The 25,361-nt window shown below is 37.8% G+C and overlaps 1 protein-coding gene and 1 pseudogene across 1 annotated transcript; both read right to left on the bottom strand.

Moving 5' to 3' along the window:
* Positions 1–2,205: 2,205 nt before the first annotated feature.
* Positions 2,206–13,454, bottom strand: LOC128206271 (copine family protein 2-like; annotated as a pseudogene).
* Positions 13,455–19,872: 6,418 nt separating this feature from the next.
* On the bottom strand, positions 19,873–24,625 carry LOC128206337 (uncharacterized). Its single transcript, XM_052908722.1, has 4 exons — positions 24,590–24,625; positions 22,738–22,854; positions 21,255–21,386; positions 19,873–20,327 (listed from the first exon to the last, which is right to left on the bottom strand). The coding sequence occupies exons 1-4, from the start codon at positions 24,608–24,610 to the stop codon at positions 20,013–20,015; spliced, it is 585 nt and encodes a 194-aa protein (XP_052764682.1). The 5' UTR covers positions 24,611–24,625; the 3' UTR covers positions 19,873–20,012.
* Positions 24,626–25,361: the final 736 nt, after the last annotated feature.

The raw sequence follows: 25,361 nt of genomic DNA, 5'->3' as shown, positions 1-25,361 counted from the left end.
AGCTGCACACTCATATTGGCCGATTTGATGTTTTTGTCTTCGAATGAGCACTTTGTATGCGTTATTGTCTAGAAACCAGATATACAAAACTACTGATAAAATATCTGATCGCAGATATTCATTTTTACTTTCGAAAATTGATGTTTTACGTTAAAGAGCCTTACTTATGCTTAAAGAAAAATGAAAAATTTCGCGAGTTTTCCAAACAATTAGGAGCTGTATCATTGTGCGTTATTTTATATGACTGAATTAAAGGCATTGGTACCAAAATCAGCTGATTCGGAAGCAAAACCAAAACAAAACGCCAAAAATGAGAATCTGTGAGAGTGCAGCTTTAAGAAAATTACTTATACTAGGATACTGTGGGCTGTTTGAATAAGAATTGTAGTCGCTATTAGTCGTACATTGAAAATGTTGTGTCATAGTTTTATAAATATGCTTCTTATCTGAGTGAATTAAACTTTAGCCAATATAATATTAAAAATGAACACAAAGTTCAAAAATGAAAAAAAAGTTATATCATTATGTTGCCGTTGGGTAGGTTTATACTGGCCAGCGCTCATGTGGCTTAAAATGCAATTAAAGGGGGAAAATGCCGCAAAAAGAATTTTTCATATTTGTGGCGTTTAATATCTTCTGTGTGTGAAATAGAAAGTATAGAAAACCAAAGATGATTTTTGGGTAAAATGATGAAACGTGTAAAAAAAAAGTAAGAATTTCTGGAATTTGTTTTTATCAATAAAAATACCAGAATAACTATATTTAATAGACATTATATACCTACCCCATGGGCAGACACAATGATATATCGTGAAAATGTGATACTTGGGGTAAAATGTTGAAAAACGTAAAGAAAATTATGAATTTCAGGATTTTGTCTTGATCAAAATTAGAATAAGCAATACATATTTAAGATAATCGAATTTTAACGATTATAATCCTTTATTAATATGGCCTCACATGACAGTATGCAATTTTGAAAATAATGCGTCGATATATGGAGGAAGTGCTTTCTGAAAGGGAGAACCTTTTGAAACACGAACACCATCCGAAATTTATATAAAAAAATATGTTCGATTAAAACTGCTCATTTATAGAAAAAATATGAATATGAAACATTTAAGACACATATAATTATCCCAAATGACATGGGCTGTGTTCAAAAACAATATTAGATTTTACTTAATTTCAAAATTACAATCCAAGTGATATGATTGGACTGTAAAAATAACTGACCAATGAACTGATTAGAATTACTGCGGCATGACTAATAACACGGATAAGAACACTATTGATTACTGCCTTCGGACAGCTATTACATATCAGTTAAATCTAAAAACAATGTTTGCTAATCGGGTTGTGATGTAGCTAATCGGAGTGCGTAAAATTAATAAAAAAACAAGTTTTAGAATGATTTGAATGAACATTCCTAGAATATGTGGTCTAATGGTTACAATCTTGACTGTCGATCCAGGTATCGCAGGATCGATTACCCGCCGCATCGCTAAAAAAGAAACCCCGAGTGCAAGAATAAATAAACTCAACAACCACGCACCAATGCATTGATTTGTGCACACCGGATATGCATTTCCGGGAACTTTTGCGTGCTGGAAATTTGTATTTGGCAACCCATCCATGCTATATCACGCCTACCAACGCACCACTTCTATTTCCTCTTATTATCTAGATTTTGCAATCTGAAATGTAACATTCCACTCATTGCATCATTAAACAATAGTGCACATACATTTTGGTGAAATGTAAAAACATCATTTTCAACGTCATCTTTTTTTCGGAGGTTTGAACTTTTAGATATGCAAGAAACAAATTAAATCACGTGTTTCCTGTTTGCATTAAAAATCCGACCCTCGGGCATGATGTATGGCGATTTGTCTTGATGAGATAGATATTTGAACCAATTTTCATGAAATCCTCCTAGTTGTTTAGGAAATATGGATCGCTTATCATACAAACATGAGTTGAACAACGACATCAATATATAATAACGTTCACTATGGCATTTGGGGTTAGATAGACTTCTTCGACAGTGTTTGATGATTGCTCAAATATTGTCTAGGTCCACAATTTTTGAAAACGTTAGTAACGCGATTCACTAACATGCTGTAGCGTGATTGTATTATGAACATAATCATGTATTGCTACCAATGTATTATATAAAGGTTAAAATATCCGTCAACTTATGTATCAGTTTCTATTTTTATTGACTGTTCCGGAGCGGGCTCGCTTACCACTACTACCAGAATATTTTTCATACTAAAATGATATTTTTTCTCTCTGTAATTTCGGTATCAAAGATTAAAATAATTATAAAACATGAGTTTTCAGATGCATCACCGGGAAACATATTTTTGTCCAAAACCATGAGTCTCTTTAACACTCTGAAAGAGAATGTATATTGCAGTATAAACCCAGCAACGACTCGTGTTAGTTCTATACCAGATTTTGTAGCTGCCAACCAAATTGCACTAAAACAAATTTTAAACAGAAACTGTTTCCAGTGTCCATTGAAGACATGTTTCCCTTCATATTCCCAGACGAAGTATTCACACTACTTTGTCCAGCAAACCCAAGTCCTTAATGTACTTGTACTGGTCGGGGATTTCCATCAGGGCCGCTAGCGCAACGGCCGCTTGGGGGTTCCGCGCGCCTTGTTTCACTTTGTTAAAATCCACAAACTGGAAATTGTCAAACTTTCGCTCTGATATCTTGTCATCAAAGTCATTCATCATGTCCCAGGGTCCGTCCCCTACCCCTGAAAATAGGTGAGTCGTGAAATGCCCATGCCTCGTGTACCAGAATTCTGTAATAGCGTTGTTCAGACCATTACGACAGTTAGATACTAGCATGTAAACTGCCATTTTCATAATTAGATGGAACATTATATTCCGAAACCAAAGGTACAGTCGAACCGCGTTGGCTCGAATTCTTAGGAACCGGCGAAAATGCCTCGAGCCTCTAAAAAAATCGAGGCAAGCGGGAGTTATTACCGTTAGTTGAAAGAAATGGGTTTTTAACATCCAATTCGAGCCAACGATGAATTCGAGCCAAACGAGTTCGAGCCAATGTGGTTCGACTGCAGAATAGAATATAATGTTAAAACTTTAATACAATGGACATACAAGAAGAAAGTGAAAGTCGTCCTTCACAATATATTTACAATATGGACAATATCGATATACTATAATCTAAATGTAAGGATTGTGTTATTGTTTTCAAATCTGTACCTTTTTAAAACTTTAGAGACACTTGCCTCCTTGAGGTGTATGTGTAATGTATCTCACTATAGCAAACATCTCCCAGTAATAACGGAGATGAAAAGGGACAACTCAAAGGTATCGGTTACCTTTCACCGATTTGAAAGAAAGAAATTTTAACACCCACTGTGAGCTATATTCATTAGCATTTTTACAATTAGTGGAAGACGCACACTCCTGGCCATAGCTTGCAATATCGATCAGTGAAGGTCAAACTTTGATTTAATTATATAAAACATAAGTCTGTTTTACTCGTATTATGCATGTACTGCCTGGCCGATATTTTCTGCCCGATACTGCCTGACCGATATTCTCTAATTGATCCTGCCTGACCGAAACTGCATGACCGATACTGCCTGACCGATACTCTTTGACCCTGCCCGACCGATACTCCCTGACCGATACTGCTTGACCGATACTCTCTGACCCCACCTGACCGATACTTCCTGACCGAAACTCCCTAACCGATATTCTCTGCCCCTGCCTGATCGATACTCTCTGACCCTGCCTTATCGACAAACCCTGATCGTGTCTGACCGATACACCCTGTACGATACTCTCTGACCGATACTCCCTGACCGATACTCCCTGGCCGATACTGCCTGACCGATACTCTCTGACCCTGCCTGACCGATACTCTCTGACCCTGCCTGAACGATACTCCCTGCCCGATACTGCCTGACCAATACTGCTTGACTGATACCCTACCTGACCGATACTACCTGACCATGCCGGACTGATACTCCCTGACCTCCCTAATCGATACTGCCTGACCCTGTCTGACCGATCCTCCCTGACCGATCCTCCCTGACCGATACTCTCTATATCTGCCTGATCGATGCCCCCTGACCCTACATGACGATACTACCTGGCCCTAACTGGCCAATACTACCTGGTCCTGCATGACCGATACTCTCTGACCGTACCTGACTGATACTACATAGTCCTGCATGACCGATACTCCCTAACTCTACCTGACCGATACTCCCTAACTCTACCTGACCGATACTCCTTGACCCTACCTGACCGATACTACATGGTCCTGCATGACCGATACTCCCTGACTCTACCTGACCGATACTCTCTGAACCTGCCTGGTCGATTCTTTCTGACCCTACCTGACCGATACTCCCTGACCCTACCTGACCGATACTCCCTGACCCTGCCTGACCAATACTCCCTGATCCTGCCTGATCGATACTCCCTGACCCTACATGACCGATACTCCCTGGCCGATACTGCCATCTATGTTCATGGTAGGGAAACATACAGACGCCCAAATGATGATGAACACGTTTCCCTGAATCCCAATTATCAGCAAAATGTTCCAACGTAGCATTTATGACGTAATTAATGACGTGGTTTACACACACTGATTATAGAAGCTACCATAAGCTCTAAGGCAACTTTTTCTCTCACCAATGACGACGATGGACAGTGGAAACTCGGACGCCTCCACGATTGCTTGGATGTTCTCCTTTTCGTCTGTCACCTGGCCGTCTGCGACAATTACCAGTATGTGGTACTGCGCAATTACCGGAAATAAAAGTCAGTCACTTGTGAAATGCGTCACATCATTACATTGGCAATAGTCACTAGGAAGAACTGGCGTTGTAAAGATAGAAACTTTTAAGTTGCACTCATGCAGATTTACCGTTTTTCAACTTTTTGTTATAAATCTTCTAAAGAGATTTTTTTACGTTAATAGCTGCAAACCAATCATAAAAAATTGTTGACAAAAGATCAGATCGCGTTCGAAAATCAATGTTTTATTGCTTATACCGTTACTAACGATTTAAGAAAAATGAATAAAGCATCAATATTTTAACTTAAATATAAAAATCTGCGATCTGAATTTTCGACAGCAGGCTTATATAACTGGTTTCCATGAATTTTCGCAAAAATATCGCTCGTTCCAAGACAAAAAATAAAAAAAGTTGTCAAAACGTTTAATCTGTGAGAGAGCAGCTTTTATGTAAGACATCAAATTATAACATTACGGCGACCATATTTGACTACAAGATTTGATTATATTTCGGGTTTTTTTATTTACGCAAGACAGACCAAATGTCTAAAGTCTCGTTGTCTTTAGTTAATACATTGAACTATTGTTAGCCATGTTCAGCCCTCAGCTCACTGACCTTTTTATTAGAATGAATATAGACAATCGTAACAAATCGGCAATCTCCGGCAAGCTACGGAAAAGACTTCAAGATATACGAAAATGTGATGAGGCCGCCGGCGATTAACTCATTTATCATTACGCTAAGTAGACCCACTCAATAACATTGTACTGAAATGATTTTTTTTGTTTAGTGTCCTAATTTCGGTTCGAAGAAACATGGAAAAAGATTACAATTAAAAGAAAACAACTCAGTACTCTTCGCAATGGATTCAATTTAAAATTCCATCGACGGTTTAAACACATACCACACGTTTCAATATTGACGCCGCTATGATGGACTATTGTTTAAGACACATATTATTTCCAAGGTCATATCTATTGGATAATGGTCGAGGCTATGATCCACCTTTGTTGTCGGATAGTCGTATTCAGTCAAATCAGTAAGGCTTCATTAGGTAATTATTATCTATAAGGATATTCAAAGAAACCAAGTGAAGCCTGATACCTGTCGTTTGTCCTTGACGATATCCACAGCCTGCCGTATGAGGGGGGCAAAATTGGTCGGGCCTCCCAGCTTGATTGAGGGAGTCACTTCCGTGTATACGTCCAGGACTTCCATAAAACCGTCACACTCACCCTGTAGGAAGAACACATTAATTAAATTGCATATCTTTCTGTAAAAAGGTTATTTAGAAATAAAGGGCAAATAATTGTTTGTTTACATCGGTTGTGACTCGTGGCGACTCATGTGAGAACCCCATTAAGTCACGTGATTCCTCAACCTGAATTAGTATCATTCCAGAATCTCCTGATTTTAGTTTAAACTTATTTATTTTACAACGATTGTGGAACAAGGCATTACAACATTATATTAATCACTCTCGTTGGCACGATTTTACACGAAGTGAGGTATTGTGTTGTGGGGAAAACTGGAGTACCCGGAGGAAACCCACTTGCCCGGCTTGGTGAACACAAACCAAAGTCACATGCGCCCAGGCCGGGAATCGAACCCGGGCTGCTTAAGGTGACCTAAATATCCTGATTTTGATACTGTTTCCCAAATGAATGCCATTTCTCCTTCTCCTGCTACTGCTTTTATCAAATTGAGTGTGTGAGTTTGTTTCTTGTTTCTTGTACTGCATGACACTATATACTCTCATAGTTTTCTTTCTTGTATGCTCTCCTACAACTTTTATAACTAATGGTGATGTTCCAACGCATTCAGAACACCTCGGACATTTTCCATCAAAAACAACCTCGGATGCATTCGGAAGTCTTCGGCCATATTTCATCAAAAACAACCTCTGATGCATTCGGAACTCCTCGGCCATTTTTTTTAATCAAAAACAACCTCGGATGCATTCGGAAGTCTTCGGCCCTTTTTTCTTTTAACAAAAACAACTTCGGATATATGCCGGTACATCAGTTGAAGTAGTTCGTGAATTATTGAATTATATCATTAACTAAATGTAGTGTTTAAGCTTGTACTTGTAGATCTAAGTTTAAATTGATTGTCAGTGAAGTGTATTATTGCAAACATCTACTTGCAGCGTTGTTAAAGTGTACCGATTTCGGACAATGTAAACCGCCCATAACCATCCGTGGTTGTTCTCGATAAAAATGGCCGAGGAGCTCCGAATGCCTAGGATGTATATGAACGATTCACAATGTTAAAACTAAACATTCAACTACGCTGTAAGTAGATCGCGTAGTAATTTCAATTTAGCTATTAAACCTAATGAATTAACTCTTGTGAATCATCATTATTTATGTAAAGAGAATCAATTTGGACTTTGTAATACACAATTAAAACACTGCAATATAAAAGTTTACGGGCTACTTTTACTGATGTACTGGTATACAGCCGGGTATGTTTTCGATGGAAAATGGTCGAGGAGTTCCGAATGACATCAACGGGTATAAACCCACTATAATTGGAACAGTTAAAACGCCTGCAATAGCTACTACAGTAAAAACTCGATATGTTAAAATCGTTGGGACCTCGTGGAATACTTCGAGATAACGAAAAGTCGATATATCCGAAATACCAAATATCTCCAACCTCACCCAACGCATTCGAAATTATTTCGACATAGCCAGAACATCGATATAACAGAATTCGACATAGTGAGTTTCGAATGTAATAATTTAATGGTTGTTGCTGCTTATCTGAACAAATGGTCTGTTGCTTCTACGAAACTGTTACTTTTGATTTTTTTCTTAAAGTTAATTTTTCTTTCAGGTAATGACGATATTTATACTCACGTCCTTTTTGAGCGGAAATATTCCCTTGTCCTACACAATCCTGTCTCCAAATCCGTACACCGGGATGATTCCGTCATCATCAAAAGGTTCCAGGGTCTCTCCAAGTATACAAATAACCTGTAACAATCCTTAAAGGGGCTGTACTCCGTATGATAAAATAGCGAAAAAAAGAGAAAATTGTCGAAAACCGACATAAACTTGGCATCGATGTGTACAATGCATTGAAACTTACTAACTGAAGTACCACATAGTTTATAATTTATTTAAGTTTTAATAGCGGGTATTTCGTATTTTTACATTAAAAAGATTACTGGGTATGTCTACCAGGTAGATTTCATTCCTTATGCGTGATTGGCTAGTCGGTGTTATTACCGAGGTAGGTGTATAGCTTAATTTTGTCGCCCAAATAGAGTAAGCCGTCGTAGCTCAGTGGATACGACGCTGGACTGCAATGTGTACACGGGTTTGAACCCGGTCTCCGACACATTTTGTTTTTACATTTTGGTACTTTTTTACAATTATGATATCAAAGCGTAACACATTCTATTAGATAATTGTCCTGAGATTCCTTACAGAAATTCCTTTTTTTGTGCCAATCTGGTGTACATTCCCTTTAACACTCTCTGTATCTATTATTAGCATGTTATTATTATGGGCACAATCGTGTACAGTATCTATTCACGATCACTAAACGATCATATACATTCTTAGAAATTATCATTAACAATTCCTATAACAATCAGCAGTAATCGCCAGAACAGTCATTAACAATCCCTAGAACAATCAGCAATAATCACAAGAACAGTCATTAACAATCCCTAGAACAATCAGCAGTTATCACTAGAACTGTCATTTACAATCACTAGAACAATCAGTAGTAATCACTAGAACTGTCATTTACAATCCCTAGAACAATCAGCAGTAATCACTAGAACTGTCATTTACAATCCATAGAACAAACAGCAGTAATCACTAGAACTGTAAATTACAATCCCTAGAACAAGCAGTAGTAATCCATAGGACTGTCATTTACAATCCATAGAACAATCAGCAGTTATCACTAGAACTGTCATTTACAATCACTAGAACAAGCAGTAGTAATCTTTAGAACTGACATTTACAATCCATTGAACAATCAGCAGTAATCCCTAGAACTGTCATTTACAACCCCTAGAACAATCAGTAGTAATCACTAGAACTGTCATTTACAATCACTAGAACAAGCAGCAGTAATCCCTAGAACTGTCATTTACAATCCCTAGAACAAGCAGTAGTAATCACTAGAACTGTCATTTACAATTCCTAGAACATTCAGCAGTAATCACTAAAACTGTCATTTACAATCACTAGAACAAGCAGCAGTAATCCCTAGAACTGTCATTTTCAACCCCTAGAACAAGCAGTAGTAATCACTAGAACTGTCATTTACAATCACTAGAACACGCAGCAGTAATCCCTAGAACTGTCATTTACAATCCTTAAAACAAGCAGCAGTAATCCCTAGAACTGTCATATACAATACCTAGAACTGTCATTTACAATTTATAGAATAATCAGCAGTAACCAATAGAACTGTCATTTACAATCCCTAGAACTGTCATTTACAACCCCTAGAACAATCAGTAGTTATTAATAGAACTGTCATTAACAATCCCTAGAACTGTCATTTACAACCCCTAGAACAATCGGTAGGAAACCCCTAGAACTGTCATTTACAACCGCTAGAACAATCAGTAGTTATTAATAGAACTGTCATTAACAATCCCTAGAACTGTCATTTACAACCGCTAGAACAATCAGTAGGAAACCCCTAGAACTGTCATTTACAACCGCTAGAACAATCAGTAGGAAATCCCTAGAACTGCCATTTACAACCGCTAGAAGAATCAGTAGGAAACCCCTAGAACTGTCATTTACAACCGCTAGAACAATCAGTAGGAAACCCCTAGAACTGTCATTTACAATCCCTAGAACAGTCATTTACAACCGCTAGATCAATCAGTAGGAAACCCTTAGAACTGTCATTTACAATCCCTAGAACAATCAGTAGTTTCAGTTATCTTTAAACCGTGCACGATAATTTCGAATAATCCCACTAGCCGATACATTGTAATTAGAAAGGACGTGATAATAACCTAAAAAATATTGCTATTTATCTACTTATCAGTCTGTATTTATTTAATTGTAAATGCATTTATTTGCTCACTTATATATGCAATACACTTATCGTCGTATATGTCAGTTACGGTTACTCGTGTTTTTCTTCTTACAGACGTAATTTAAGAAATTGTTTCGCTAAGACAAAGACCAATTTCGTCTCGGACAAAATTGGTGTTCGTCCTAGCGAAACAGCTTCTTACGTCTGTAAAAGGACACTTTTGTAGAAAATCTCGTACTGTATCTATTACGTGTAATTAAACGTGATTTAAACAGAGTGTTTCTCCTACAAACTGACCTCCTGGTAAGGGTTGGTCCTGGACGGCTGGACGTCGTGGAGGGACAGGCCATCATACGTGTCCTTACCCTGCATACGGTTGCTCAGCGTGTAGTCGATACCTGGATGATAGTACACGTATGAGTACGTGTAGTGAGGGGTATCTGGCTAACCCTGATTTAAATGCAGAAAATGATGATAATAATATTGAATACGATAATGAAGACGATATTGAATACGGCAAATACTTCGTAACTGAAACACTGCTGTTACTGCTGCTACTGCTTCTACTGCATTTACTGCTTGTGGTGTGTGGTGCTGGTGGTTTTTACTGCTGGTGGTGCAGGTGGTGCTGTTGTTGTTATAGTTTTGTTGTTATTGTTAGTGATGGTGGTGATGGTGGTGGTGGTGGTGGTGGTGGTGGTTTTGATGATGATGATGATGATGATGATGATGATGATGATGATGATGATGATGATGGTGATGGTGATGATGATGATGATGATGATGATGATGATGATGATGATGGTAGTGATGGAAGTAATAATACCGGTGTACATGCCTACCAAATATAAGGCCGCACTCCTTTAGGCCGACGTTTTGTATGGCGGTGGTAACCTCCTTGAGGCTTTGGAACTTGTCTGCAATTGTCCGGAACATGACTTTCTCGCCAACATCCTCACACTCGCTCATCGACTCCAGGAAAACCGAACGCCTGTAATCGAGACGAAAGTTGCGTTTGAACGATGACATTTCAGGTCACGAGTAAACACTCCCACCACCTTCCCTTCATCCCCCAAACCCGTTATAACCGTCGCTTTAGCAGTCCATGACCTCCGCATGAAATAAACATTTTTGTACAACAAAAAACAATAACATTTTTTTTTCTGTATAGAAAAATAACCCCAGTTATTATTGTATAGAGGGATACTGGGTCATTTTAGTATGTCGTACCAGCCGCCTTGAACCAGGGACGGTGTTGCCTGATATTCTTTAAAAATTAAAATGTTAAATGTGGTAATAAGAGAGTGTTGCGAAACATTAGTTGTACTTGTTCGTGTAGCCTGATTGCAGTTGACCTAATATTTGTCTTTCAAGGACGGATCCGATTGGAGAGGGGATTACTCAGGCACACAACTTTTTGACATCCGGCCGTCCCTACCAAAATGTTAGCACGGGAGTTGGTGTATTTTTAATCAATATCTAGTCCAGAATGCGCGTATAGTATAACTGTTTTCTCCGATATTGCCATAAAGAGTAAACTTGGACTATTTTAGGGTGGTGCGCCCCCTCCCCCTAAACTCGCTATTAGTGCCGGTAGGTTCACAAAACCCTGCATTAAAGCTGCTCCCAATGCTCATGATTTTGAAGATGACAGTACGGTCCACCTTGTTTGAGCCGAAACGTCGTCAAACAAAATTCCGTTTTTTTTTAAGAATTTATGCAGCTGATATTTATTTTATTAAGATTTTATTTCAGCATACGTACCACAAAACGTCATCTGGGCCGACAGCGCGTTACTATGTTGCATTTTATCAAGTTGTTTCTCACTATGCTATGTCATGCTATGTTATGCTATTCTAATCAAGGCATCCGATAGAAAAAGGTTTACTCTTTCAAATAATACCAATTAAAAATGTTGCAAGTAGTATAAAAAAGATGGGACCAGTCTACGTAATTATTGATCGTCCCTCGAACGTGTATGGAATAGATCACACATTGAACAAATTGTGAATCAACTAGATTGACATGCCGTGTCCATGATAAGCATGTTTTTGTATACGTGTTGCGAGAAATATCTTAAAGGCCTAGTTTAAGGAATATGTGGCATTTTAATCCCCTGCTGTGCATCTGCACTGGTGTCACAGTAGGGGCCAATTTCCTGTGTATTCGTTTCATTGGCTCAGGGCCATTTAGACTCCATTTTCATTATAAAACTTCTAAATCTGCACAGCAGGATACGCAGATCGGAGATCTGATAAGAGGGATCAAGGCAAGTAGATAAAGATTAATAAACAGAGGTTGAGTACTATACACAGTTGAGGGGTGGGGGGGGGGGGGTGTAGGTCACTTATGGAAGGCATAAACTGCATTCGCTAACACTCTACCTTTGTAGTTGTACTCTAACAGATTGACCGTTTTGACAACATTTCTTTTGTCTTGTAATAAACCAAATTTTGCGTAAATGTCTGAAAACCAGTGATACAAGACTGCTGACAATAGATCAGATCGCAGTTATTCATATTTATGTTCGAAAATCGCTATTTTATGGCTAAAAGCGGTACTAACGCTTTATGAAAAATGAGTTTTTCGGGAGTTTTCCAAATAATTGTGATATGTTCTAATGTCAGTATTGGTTAAAAAATCAGCTGATTCTGTGACAAAAACTAAAAATTGTCAAAACTATCATTCTGTGAGAGTGCAGCTTTAAGGCGACAGTTTCAGTCAGCTGCGGTTAAGCATAGCAAAGCTACCTTAAACAAGACGAAATCTTAAACAAATTCACGACTTGCCTTTTAAGTGATACAAGACCATAGGCCATGTATAAACAATGAACTTAGCGTTGATTGAAAAGTGTGCATTTATCAAAAAAAGCCTTAAATGATATTTTAAGATATCGTTGAGTGTATTGAAATATTTGCTGTATACTGTATTTTGCAAATTTGAAAAGCTACATATTTTATACCTGTAGTTGATACGCGAATTTTAGTTTCATCAATAAACTCCACATCGAGGGGCGAAAGCGAAAAGGTTCTACATTTTTCTTTATTTAATGTCACTTAGAACCTTTTCGCATAAATCCATCGATATGTACAGAACATTTCACAATAATGTTATACATACTGAGTACAGTACCATTCGAATGTGAGTTTAACCTTGTATACACATAGGTCAATATAGTCCATAATTATGAAGTGAGTTTAAAAACAACCCGTAAAACTCAGCATAATAATGGAGTGACTTTTATAAAACGACCCGTAAAACTCGGCATAACTTGAAATGGAGTGAGTTTTAAAGTCAGGTAAATGATGGAAGTTAATTCTAAATTAACCCTTAAAGCTTTAAACGCATTATCATTGAAACATAATCTATAACGTTTAAAATCTTACCTTCCAGATTTCCTACCTCCGACCTCGCCTGCCATATATTAAAGTTGACAAAATTTAAATCTCACTGAGTTGAACAATTCCTTTATCAAAAAGGAAGAAACAAATCCTTTCCTATCACGAAAGATAGGTTTTTGTCCAATATCAGATACACTTTAAATCAACCGTTCAACATTTGTAGCATTGTTTATATTCAAAATACTATTGACAATTGAGTTTTTTTATAATTTCTTAAGTTACAGAATTAACCAGAGCGAAATATTTAGCGAAAAATTAACTTTAAACTGTGTTTTAAGTTTAACACGGTAAAGACAAGATCGGTATTACATACCTGATAAGATAAAAGAAAAAAACGTGACCTGTAACAGTGAAGTACGGAAGCGTATGTCGTACATACAGTGAATGTTGTTATGTAGAGCTGTCGGTTTGTTATGAAAGCGTTTATCATATAAACTGGTGATTTGGTCAGGAAGCCTAGTACTGATGATGTGGCCATGTAGTGTATTCGGCTTAGTATGGAAGCGTATATCGTATATACTGATGATGTGTTCATGTAGTCTAGTCGGTTTGTTATGAAAGCGTATATCGTATATACTGATTAAGTGATCATGTCGTCTAGTCGGCTTGTTATGGAAGCGTATACCGTATATACTGATTAAGTGATCATGTAGACTAGTCGGCTTGTTATGGAAGCGTTTATCGTATATACTGATGATGTGTTCATGTAGTCTAGTCGGCTTGTTATGGAAGCGTATACCGTATATACTGATGATGTGATCATGTAGTCTAGTCGGCTTGTTATGGAAGCGTATACCGTATATACTGATGATGTGATCATGTTGTCTAGTCGGCTTGTTATGGAAGCGTATACCGTATATACTGATGTTGTGTTCATGCAGTCTAGTCGGCTTGTTATGGAAGCGTTTATCGTATATACTGATGATGTGTTCATGTAGACTAGTCGGCTTGTTATGGAAGCGTATACCGTATATACTGATGATGTGTTCGTGTAGTCTAGTCGGCTTGTTATGGAAGCGTATACCGTATATACTGATGATGTGTTCATGTAGTCTAGTCGGCTTGTTATGGAAGCGTATACCGTATATACTGATGATGTGTTCGTGTAGTCTAGTCGGCTTGTTATGGAAGCGTATACCGTATATACTGATGATGTGTTCATGTAGTCTAGTCGGCTTGTTATGAAAGCGTTTATGGTATATACTGATGATGTGGTCATGTAGTCTAGTCGGCTTGTTATGAAGGCGTTTATGGTATATACTGATGATGTGGTCATGTAGTCTAGTCGGCTTGTTATGGAAGCGTTTATCGTATATACTGATGATGTGGTCATGTAGTCTAGTCGGCTTGTTATGGAAGCGTATATGGTATATACTGATGATGTGATCATGTTGTTTAGTCGGTTTGTTATGGAAGCGTATACCGTATATACTGATGATGTGGTCATGTAGTCTAGTCGGTTTATTATGGAAGCGTATATCGTATATACTGATGATGTGGTCATGTAGTCTAATCGGCTTGTTATGGAAGCGTATATCGTATATACTGATGATGTGGTCATGTAGTCTAGTCGGCTTGTTATGGAAGCGTATATCGTATATACTGATGATGTGGTCATGTAGTCTAGTCGGCTTGTTATGGAAGCGTATATCGTATATACTGATGATGTGGTCATGTAGTCTAGTCGGCTTGTTATGGAAGCGTTTATGGTATATACTGATGATGTGGTCATGTAGTCTAGTCGGCTTGTTATGGAAGCGTATACCGTATATACTGATGATGTGGTCATGTAGTTCATTCAGCTTGTTATGAAAGCGTTTATCGTATATACTGATGATGAGGTCATGTAGTCTAGTCGGCTTGTTATGGAAGCGTATATCGTATATACTGATGATGTGGTCATGTAGTCTACTCGGTTTATTATGGAAGCGTATATCGTATATACTGAGGATGAGATCATGTAGTCTACTTGGTTTGTTATGGAAGCGTATATCGTATTTACTGATGATGTGTTCATGTAGTCTACTCGGTTTGTTATGAAAGCGTATATCGTATATACTGATGATGTGGTCGTGTAGTCTAGTCGGCTTGTTATGGAAGCGTTTATGGTATATACTGATGGTGTGGTTATGTAGTCTAGTCGGCTTGTTATGAAAGCGTTTATCGTATATACTGATGATGTGTTCGTGTAGACTAGTCGGCTTGTTGTGGAAGCGTATACCGTATATACTGATGATGTGTTCGTGTAGTCTAGTCGGCTTGTTATGGAAGCGTATACCGTATATACTGATGATGTGTTCATGTAGTCTAGTCGGCTTGTTATGGAAGCGTATACCGTATATACTGATGATGTGGTCATGTAGCCTAGTCGGCTTGTTATGGAAGCGTATACCGTATATACTGATGATGTGGTCATGTAGTCTAGTCGGCTTGTTATGGAAACGTTCATGGTATATACTGATGATGTGGTCATGTAGTCTAGTCGGCTTGTTATGGAAGCGTTCATGGTATATACTGATGATGTGGTCATGTAGTCTAGTCGGCTTGTTATGGAAGCGTATATCGTATATACTGATGATGTGATCATGTAGTTTAGTCGGCTTGTTATGGAAGCGTATACCGTATATACTGATGATGTGATCATGTAGTCTACTCGGTTTGTTATGGAAGCGTATATCGTATATACTGATGATGTGGTCATGTAGTCTACTCGGTTTGTTATGGAAGCGTATATCGTATATACTGATGATGTGGTCATGTAGTCTACTCGGTTTGTTATGGAAGCGTATATCGTATATACTGATGATGTGGTCATGTAGTCTAGTCGGCTTGTTATGAAAGCGTTTATGGTATATACTGATGGTGTGGTCATGTAGTCTAGTCGGCTTGTTATGAAAGCGTTTATCGTATATACTGATGTGGTCATGTGGTCTAGTCGCCTTGTTATGGAAGCGTTTATCGTATATACTGATGATGTGGTCATGTTGTCTAGTCGGCTTGTTATGGAAGCGTTTATCGTATATACTGATGATGTGTTCATGTAGTCTAGTCGGCTTGTTATGGAAGCGTATACCGTATATACTGATGATGTGTTCATGTAGTCTAGTCGGCTTGTTATGGAAGCGTATACCGTATATACTGATAAAGTGATCATGTAGACTAGTCGGCTTGTAATGGAAGCGTTTATCGTATAAACTGATGATGTGTTCATGTAGTCTAGTCGGCTTGTTATGAAAGCGTATACCGTATATACTGATTAAGTGATCATGTAGACTAGTCGGCTTGTTATGGAAGCGTTTATCGTATATACTGATGATGTGTTCATGCAGTCTAGTCGGCTTGTTATGGAAGCGTATACCGTATATACTGATTAAGTGATCATGTAGACTGGTCGGCTTGTTATGGAAGCGTTTATTGTATAAACTGATGATGTGTTCATGCAGTCTTGTCGGCTTGTTATGGAAGCGTTTACCGTATATACTGATTAAGTGATTATGTCGTCTAGTCGGCTTGTTATGGAAGCGTATATCGTATATACTGATGATGTGATCATGTAGTCTAGTCGGCTTGTTATGGAAGCGTATATCGTATATACTGATGGTGTGGTCATGTCGTCTAGTCGGCTTGTTATGGAAGCGTATATCGTATATACTGATGGTGTGGTCATGTAGTCTAGTCGGCTTGTTATGGAAGCGTTTATCGTATATACTGATGATGTGTTCATGCAGTCTAGTCGGCTTGTTATGGAAGCGTATATCGTATATACTGATGATGTGGTCATGTAGTCTAGTCGGCGTGTTCTGGAAGCGTATACCGTTCATTTTGATGATGTTGTCGTGAAGTCTAGTCGGCTTTTTATGGAAGCGTATATCGTATATACTGATGATGTGATCATGTAGACTAGTCGGCTTGTTATGGAAGCGTATATCGTATATACTGATGATGTGGTCATGTAGTATAGTCGGCTTGTTATAAAAGCGTATACCGTATATACTGATGATGTGGTCATGTAGACTAGTTGGCTTGTTACGGAAGCGTATAGCGTATATACTGATGATGGGGTCATGTAGACTAGTTGGCTTGTTATGGAAGCGTATACCGTATATACTGATTATATGGTTAATTTACTCTAGTAGGCTTTTTATGGGAACGTATATCGTATATACTGATTGCGTGGTCATGTAGACTTGTCGGCTTGTTATGGAAGCGTATACCGTATACACTGATTATCTGGTCATGTAGTCTAATCGGCTTGTTATGGAAGCGTATACCGTATATACTGATGATGTGGTCATGTAGTCTTGTCGGCTTGTTATGGAAGCGTATACCGTATATACTGATGATGTGGTGATGTAGTGTTGTCGGCTTGTTATGAAAGCGTATATCGTATATACTGATGATATGGTCATGTAGTCTAACTGGCTTTTTATGAAAGCGTATACCGTATATACTGATGATGTGGTGATGTAGTGTTGTCGGTTGTTATGAAAGCGTATGAAGTTTATTCTGATGACGTGGTAATGTAGACTAGTTGGCTTGTTACAGATGCGTATATCGTATACACTGATGGTGTGATCATGAAGTGAAGTCGGCTTGTTATGAAAGCGTATACCGTATATACTGATGATGTGGCCATGTAGTCTTGTCGGCTTGTTATGGAAGCGTATATCGTATATACTGATGATGTGGTCATGTAGACTAGACGGCTTGATATGGAAGCGTATATCGTATATACTGATGATGCTGTCATGAAGTCTTGTCGGCTTGTTATGGAATCGTATACCGTATATACTGATGATGTGGTCATGTAGTCTTGTCGGCTTGTTATGGAAGCGTATATCGAATAAACTGATGATGTGGCCAGGAAGTCTAGTAGGCTTGATATGATAGCGTTCGTCGTACATACTGATGATGTGGTCATGTAGTCTTGTCGGCTAGATATGGAAGCATTTACCGTATATACTGATGATGTGGTCATGTAGTCTTGTCGGCTAGTTATGGAAGCTTATACAGTATATACTGATGATGTGGTCATGTAGTCTTGTCGGCTAGTTATGGAAGCGTATACCGTATATACTGATGATGTGGTCATATAGTCTTGTCGGCTAGTTATGGAAGCGTATACTGTGTATACTGATGATGTGGCCATGTAGTCTTGTCGGCTAGTTATGGAAGCGTATACCGTATATACTGATGATGTGGTCATGTAGTTCATTCAGCTTGTTATGAAAGCGTTTATCGTATATACTGATGATGAGGTCATGTAGTGTTGTCAGCTTGTTATGGAAGCGTTTACAGTACATACTGATGATGTGGTCATGAAGTCTAGTCGGCTTGTTATGGAAGCGTATATCGTATATACTGATGCTGTGGTCATGTAGTCTAGTCGGCTTGTTATGGAAGCGTATATCGTATATACTGATGGTGTTGTCATGTAGTCTAGTCGGCTTGTTATGGAAGCGTATATCGTAAATACTGATGATGTGGTCATGCAGTCTAGTCGGCTTTTTATGGAAGCGTATATCATAATTATATACTGATGATGTGGTCATGTTGTCTAGTCGGATTGTTATGGAAGCGACTATCGTATTTATTGAGTATGTGATCAGTATATTCGATGTTTACTGCCATATAAAGTATATATTATATACACCTACATAACAAACCGACTAGACCATCAGTAAATACAACATACGCTTCGTTAACCAACCGATTAGAATTCATGACAGCCTTTATCAGTATAAACGATTTATACTTGTATATGATATCACATACTCGACGATAAATTTATAAAATGTGACTTTTGAAATCACACGATGGTGTAACTAGAGCCGGTCTTAAGCCATAGTTAGACATACAATTTAGTATATTAAAAAGGATATGGATCAATAAAATCGTAAACAAAAATATCGAGTAACCAGAACGGACCTCCTTTTTGACATTATATACATTATATACAGAATTTAGACACAGTGGCTTGATGATAAAGGCTCATTTAAGTCATAATAACTCATTCCAACTAGCCAAAATTATATTTTACACATACCTGAACATGTATATCATCAATATAATACATTGCTTTAAACATAAAATGAGATTTGACAAAATTCAAAAGTACCCTATACTGTAATATGAAACTAAGGCTTGATTACGACTTGTTTACGACTCAAAATGATTCATCATCATCATTCAAGGTTACGATCACTTTCTACACTTTGCGCACCCCAGTATGATAAAACGCGAGATAACAATGTTGACATTAAGTAATAAACATTTACATATATTGAAAACAAGAAAAGAAATGCACGTAAGTGAAAATGAAATCGCGCATCATTTTTATCGATATGGAGGGTTGTTTGTTCTTTTAAAGTGACACTCTTTTTCAAAATCAATACGTACACATATATAACAAACATTAATTTTGAGTGATAAATCTTTACATGCTTACTAAATAACACTTTTATTGAACATATTAATAACTGATAACAAGATTGTGACCATGTATTTAATAGCTGAAAACGCAAAAATATTAAATTATTGGTGAATGCTTAAAGATTTACTGTGATCTACTATCGTCTCATAAGGTAGAAATACCTTCTTTTGTGCACCTTTCTTTCAAATTAAACTCGATATCCTTCATAAGAATCGTTGTTTTCGACATTTATTCACCCTGTTTGGTATATTTATTGTATGAATTGTACTAAATCTGATTTGGGAGTAGGAGTGCATCTTTAACAATCCATAGCTCGATGTGTAGCTCAAATCCTTTTTTCCAAATAAAGCATAATTCAAGAGAGTTTCTCCACGAGTTTCAAGTCCTTTATATACATGTATTGATCGGGAATTTCCATAAGGGCAGCGAGCGCCACAGACGCCTGTGGGTTCCGAGCGCCTTGCTTTACTTTGTGGAAGTTCACAAACTGAAAGTTATCAAATATCCTCTCCGGAAGTAGGTCATCAAAGTCGTTCATGGCGTCCCATGGACCGTCCCCGACTCCTACGACAACGATGGAAAGGGGGAAGTTGGATGCAGTGACGATGGAGGCGACTGTTTCCGCTTGGCATGCTAGCTGCCCTGTCGTTGCTATCACAAGGATGTGGTACTAAACATGGAAAAGTTTAAACGATAAGAGTGGTTAAGTTGTATATGGGTTGTGAGTTCGACTCCTATCAGATCAAGTATCACCTTTACTTTTTATTGTGCAATTTATGTTTAAATACCAACAAGCTTGTCTTGACATGCGATAAACAAACATTGAGTTGTAATAGAAAGAACTAACGTCATAACTGCTTCTTCAATCTTAATCAAGATATAATAAACTCGGAACTCCTCGGCGATTTCCCATCGAAAATAACCTCGGATGTATATGGACGGTTTACAATGACAGAAATTACATTTTAACTACGCTGCAAGTAGATCGCGTAGTAATTTCAATTAAGCAGTGAAACGCAATGAATTTACTCTTGGGAATCTTAATTATTTATGCAATAATTGCCTTCACTGGCAATCAGTTTAAACTCAAATATACAACATACATGTTAAAACACGACAATGAGTCAATACCATTATTTAAAATTTACGAACTACTTCTTCTTCTGTTGACCGTTACACTTGTTTACAGTTAGATGACGTCATACTGTCGAAGTGTCGTCATATGTTTTAACGTGATGTTTTGACGTTTATTATTCAGACGGAGTGGTGAATTGTGAATAATTTTCAGAAAACATTAATTTCAAAGTGCTCCGTGAAGCGCTGCATGGGTTGTATTGATAACCATTTCCCTCCTTAGTATTTGATTATATAACTCTATTTTTCAAAAAGGAAACTTGTAAATAGTCTATGTACACAGCTATGTATTGTTTGTTGATTTATATAAAAAACTGTGTGAAATATAGATATAGTCTCAAAACTTTCCCTCGTACTGATGAACCAGCATACATCCAAGGTTGTTTACGATGTAAAATGACCGAGGAGTTCCGAATGGTTGATATATAATATAATATAACCGTTCGCTTTGGAAACCTTCTACCTTTTTGGTGTTCTTTACGATGTGTACTGCCTCGTCAATGAGAGGCGCAAGATTTGTAGGTCCCCCCAGCTTCAGACCCGGAGTCACGTGATTGTACACGTCCATCACCTCCATAAATCCATCACAGTCGTTCTGCAACATAGACACGGGGAGTGTTATGTTTACATTAGTAGAGGTTATACAATACCTATACAGTCGAACCTCGTTGAAACATAGACACGGGGAATGGTATGTTTACATAAGTAGAGGTTATACAATACCTATACAGTCGAACCTCGTTGAAACATTGACACGGGGAATGGTATGTTTACATAAGTAGAGGTTATACAATACCTATACAGTCGAACCTCGTTGAAACATAGACACGGGGAATGTTATGTTTACATTAGTAGAGGTTATACAATACCTATACAGTCGAACCTCGTTGAAACATTGACACGGGGAATGGTATGTTTACATAAGTAGAGGTTATACAATACCTATACAGTCAAACCCGGTCCCGATTTCTTGAAACTTCTTATGTCTCTTATAGCAGGATTAAGCTAAACTCACTATTTTTGGTTTACAATAAATTGCGTCATATTCACTTCTTTGGGAATTTTTATACTCATACTTTTACATAGGAATTATCATTACGAAAACACATTAAACTATTTTTCATTTATCAAGATACAATTTAAGTATGTATTTTAGCTAATTGAAATAAGCTACTCAAGCCTGTCAAGCTTAAGAAGTTTCGAGAAATAGGGGCCTGGGGACTGGTGAAATAACTCGAGCCTCGGAGGATTTCGAGCCAAACGGAAATACTTACCTTCAGTATAAAAAAATAGGTCCTAAACATCCAGTTCGAGCCAACGCAGCATTCGAGCCAAGCCAGTTCGAGCCAATGAGGCAATCGAGCCAAGCCAGTTCGAGCCAACGAGGCAATCGAGCCAAGCCAGTTCGAGCCAATGAGGCAATCGAGCCAAGTCAGTTCTAGCCAACGAGGCAATCGAGCCAAGCCAGTTAGAGCCAATGAGGAAAAATTGAGTAAGCCAGATTGAGCCAATGCGGCAATCGAGCGAAGCCAGTTCGAGCCAATGAGGCAATCGAACCAAGCCAGTTCGAGCCAATGAGGCAATCGATCCAAGCCAGTTCGAGCAAACGAGGCAATCGTACCAAGCTAGTTCGAGTCAATGAGGTAATCGAGCCAAGCCAGTTCGAACCAACTGGGTTCGACTGTATATATATATAGGTTAAGATCGGAAAGCTATTTATTTGGTATTCTTGTCATACCGACAGAGCACATATAACAATAATGTTTAAATGTCTTCATTCAAATGACTCTTTTTTAAAAAAATATAAAAAGGCCACTTAATCAACCAATCACGAATGACAAATGACATTTTGTGCAGTACTGTTTTTTTATTCTTAAAATTTCAATTCACGTATTGCTAGTCTACCGCAAAAGTATGTTGATTTGCAATGCATGCACACCTATTACCTCTGGTTTAAGGGGGAACAACTTCCGGTCAGGTGTGCCCTTGTCCCCGAAGCCGTAGGCTGGGATGATGCCATCATCGTCTAGCGGTTCCAGAGTTTCACCCAAAACACAGATCACCTGCAATAATCATCAGCAATGCCTTGAAAGATCGTATGCAATCCCCATGTAAAAATTGAAATTAAGTAATACAGCAACAACTGTTATCATTATTGGTAACTGGAACAAGCAAATACACTTCATAGAATGTGTCTTCGATTCGTACTGATCGCCTTAAAAATAGAATGTGTCTTCGATCCGAACTGATCGCCTCCAAAATAGAATGTTATTTCGATCCGTACTGATAGCCTAAAAAGAATGTGTCTTTGATCCGTACTGATAGCCATAAAAAATAATGTGTCTTCGGCCCGTACTGATCGCCTCAAAATAGAATGTGTTTTCGACCCGTTGGTGGGAACTTGGTATTATGCTTCTAAAATGAAAGCGAACGGTGTATTTTTATAAACGATGTTCCATTAATACAATCAAGCCTTTTTTTAAAGTATTAGATTTACATATATCTTTTTAACGCGTGACAGAGGAAGACTATAACGAATAACAACATGTAGCGATAGTGTAAACATTCAGGAATTAAATTGAATTCCGGTAGATCTATATTTACGAGAATTTGAAGTTGTTCCGGTGGTTACATTTGAATCCCCAAACTTCACATACCATACTAACGTACATCCTGGTACAGATTGTTGTTCTCCTTGACCGTATGTAGTCAGTAACCGCTGAATTTATTCTTACCCTGGGTATCGTTACACTTAAAACTTTGTAATGAATGAGATGTTAATTTTTTTTTCAATCGATTAGCCACTCATTTTTTTATCCCCTAATGTAAAGTCAATATTATTAAGCATTACCGTACATAGTTTTATGCGTGATCTCGTATTAACGTTATCAGAGAAAGCAAAATTGTTATGTTCTGTTTTTAATGATCGAGGCATATTTTTTTTTTTAAATATGCCCAACCGCGACCTAAGGGACAGGGCGCTGGTTGTCATCCACCATTTAATGACTTTACTGGGAGTATATCTCTTCAATGAATGATAGAACATGGTTGTAGAACCCTATTCAACTTTCACCACCTTTAACAAACGACCTCCGAGAGATACAAGGCGGAGCAGCAGTTAGTTAACAACAACTAACTTACTTCGTTACAAATTTACTTACTTACGCACCAACTCACTCACTCACTCACTCACTCACTCACTCACTCACTCACTCACTCACTCACTCACTCACTCACTCACTCACTCACTCACTCACTCACTCACTCACTCACTCACTCACTCACTCACTCACTCACTCACTCACTCACTCACTCACTCACTCACTCACTCACTCACTCACACACTCACTCACTCACTCACTCACTCACTCACTCACTCACTCACTCACTCACTCACTCACTCACTCACTCACTCACTCACTCACTCACTCACTCACTCACTCACTCACTCACTCACTCACTCACTCACTCACTCACTCACTCACTCACTCACTCACTCACTCACTCACTCACTCACTCACTCACTCACTCACTCACTCACTCACTCACTCACTCACTCACTCACTCACTCATCATACCATGATAATGTTTTAAATTAAATTGCTGACTTAGACTCTTTCTGTTATCATATTCTCTATTTTTAAAGGATACAACGTAGCTGGATCATGAATATAATTGCCATAGCTTTAAGTGAGATAGTTTTATAAAGCGCATATCATAAGGCGTCTAAATGACTAACCTATGAATATCATCCGCCATGTTTGATTTTAAACTCACTCAGATGTTGACATTCCCTACCTTATTGAAGTAAACCGACATGCTTATCAGAGGTTAAACTTAAGACGAGGAAGTTTTTACTATCCGAAATTAGATACTGATATGAGCAACCATACCGCCGAAGTACTTGCTTTTAAAGCTTAATAAAATGTCGCTTGCGAAATATTACAATACATCATTTAAAGGCCCGTTCTCGCTTCGGACCATTTATTTGTTCATATGTACGACTAAAGAAGTGGTGAAGAGGTTGAAACTGAACACTTTTAAGTGACACTCTTATTCAAAGTCAATACATACACATGTATAACAAACATACATTTTGACTAATAAAACTACTTACTAAATAATGTATTTATGGAAAATATTAATTTCAGATAACAAGATTGTAAACATTTTTTAACAGCAGAAAGCGCAAAAAAATTAAAGGATTGGTGAATCCTAAACTATTTACTGTGGTCTACTTTAGTCTCATAAGGTAGAAATACCGTGATTTATGCTTATTTCTTTCAAATTAAACTGGGTATCCTTTATAAGAACCATTGTTTTCGATATTTATTCATCCTTTTTGGAATATTTAAACAATATCATCAATTGTGGTAAATCTTATCTGGAGTGCATCTTTAACTATCGTAGTGTGGTTATGGTGTCGACATAAAAATAATTTTATATAATATTTGAATGTTTACGAAATAAGATGCCTTTTGACAAATTTCAATTTAATTATGAAGTGCTTTTATTTAGGTTCATCTTGATAATAAACACGACAAACTCATTCAGATCAGTAAAATCAAGA

The sequence above is a fragment of the Mya arenaria genome, chromosome 10, assembly GCF_026914265.1.
Source record: "Mya arenaria isolate MELC-2E11 chromosome 10, ASM2691426v1".
Lineage (NCBI taxonomy): Eukaryota > Metazoa > Mollusca > Bivalvia > Myida > Myidae > Mya > Mya arenaria.
This window is presented reverse-complemented; position numbering and strand designations above follow the sequence as displayed.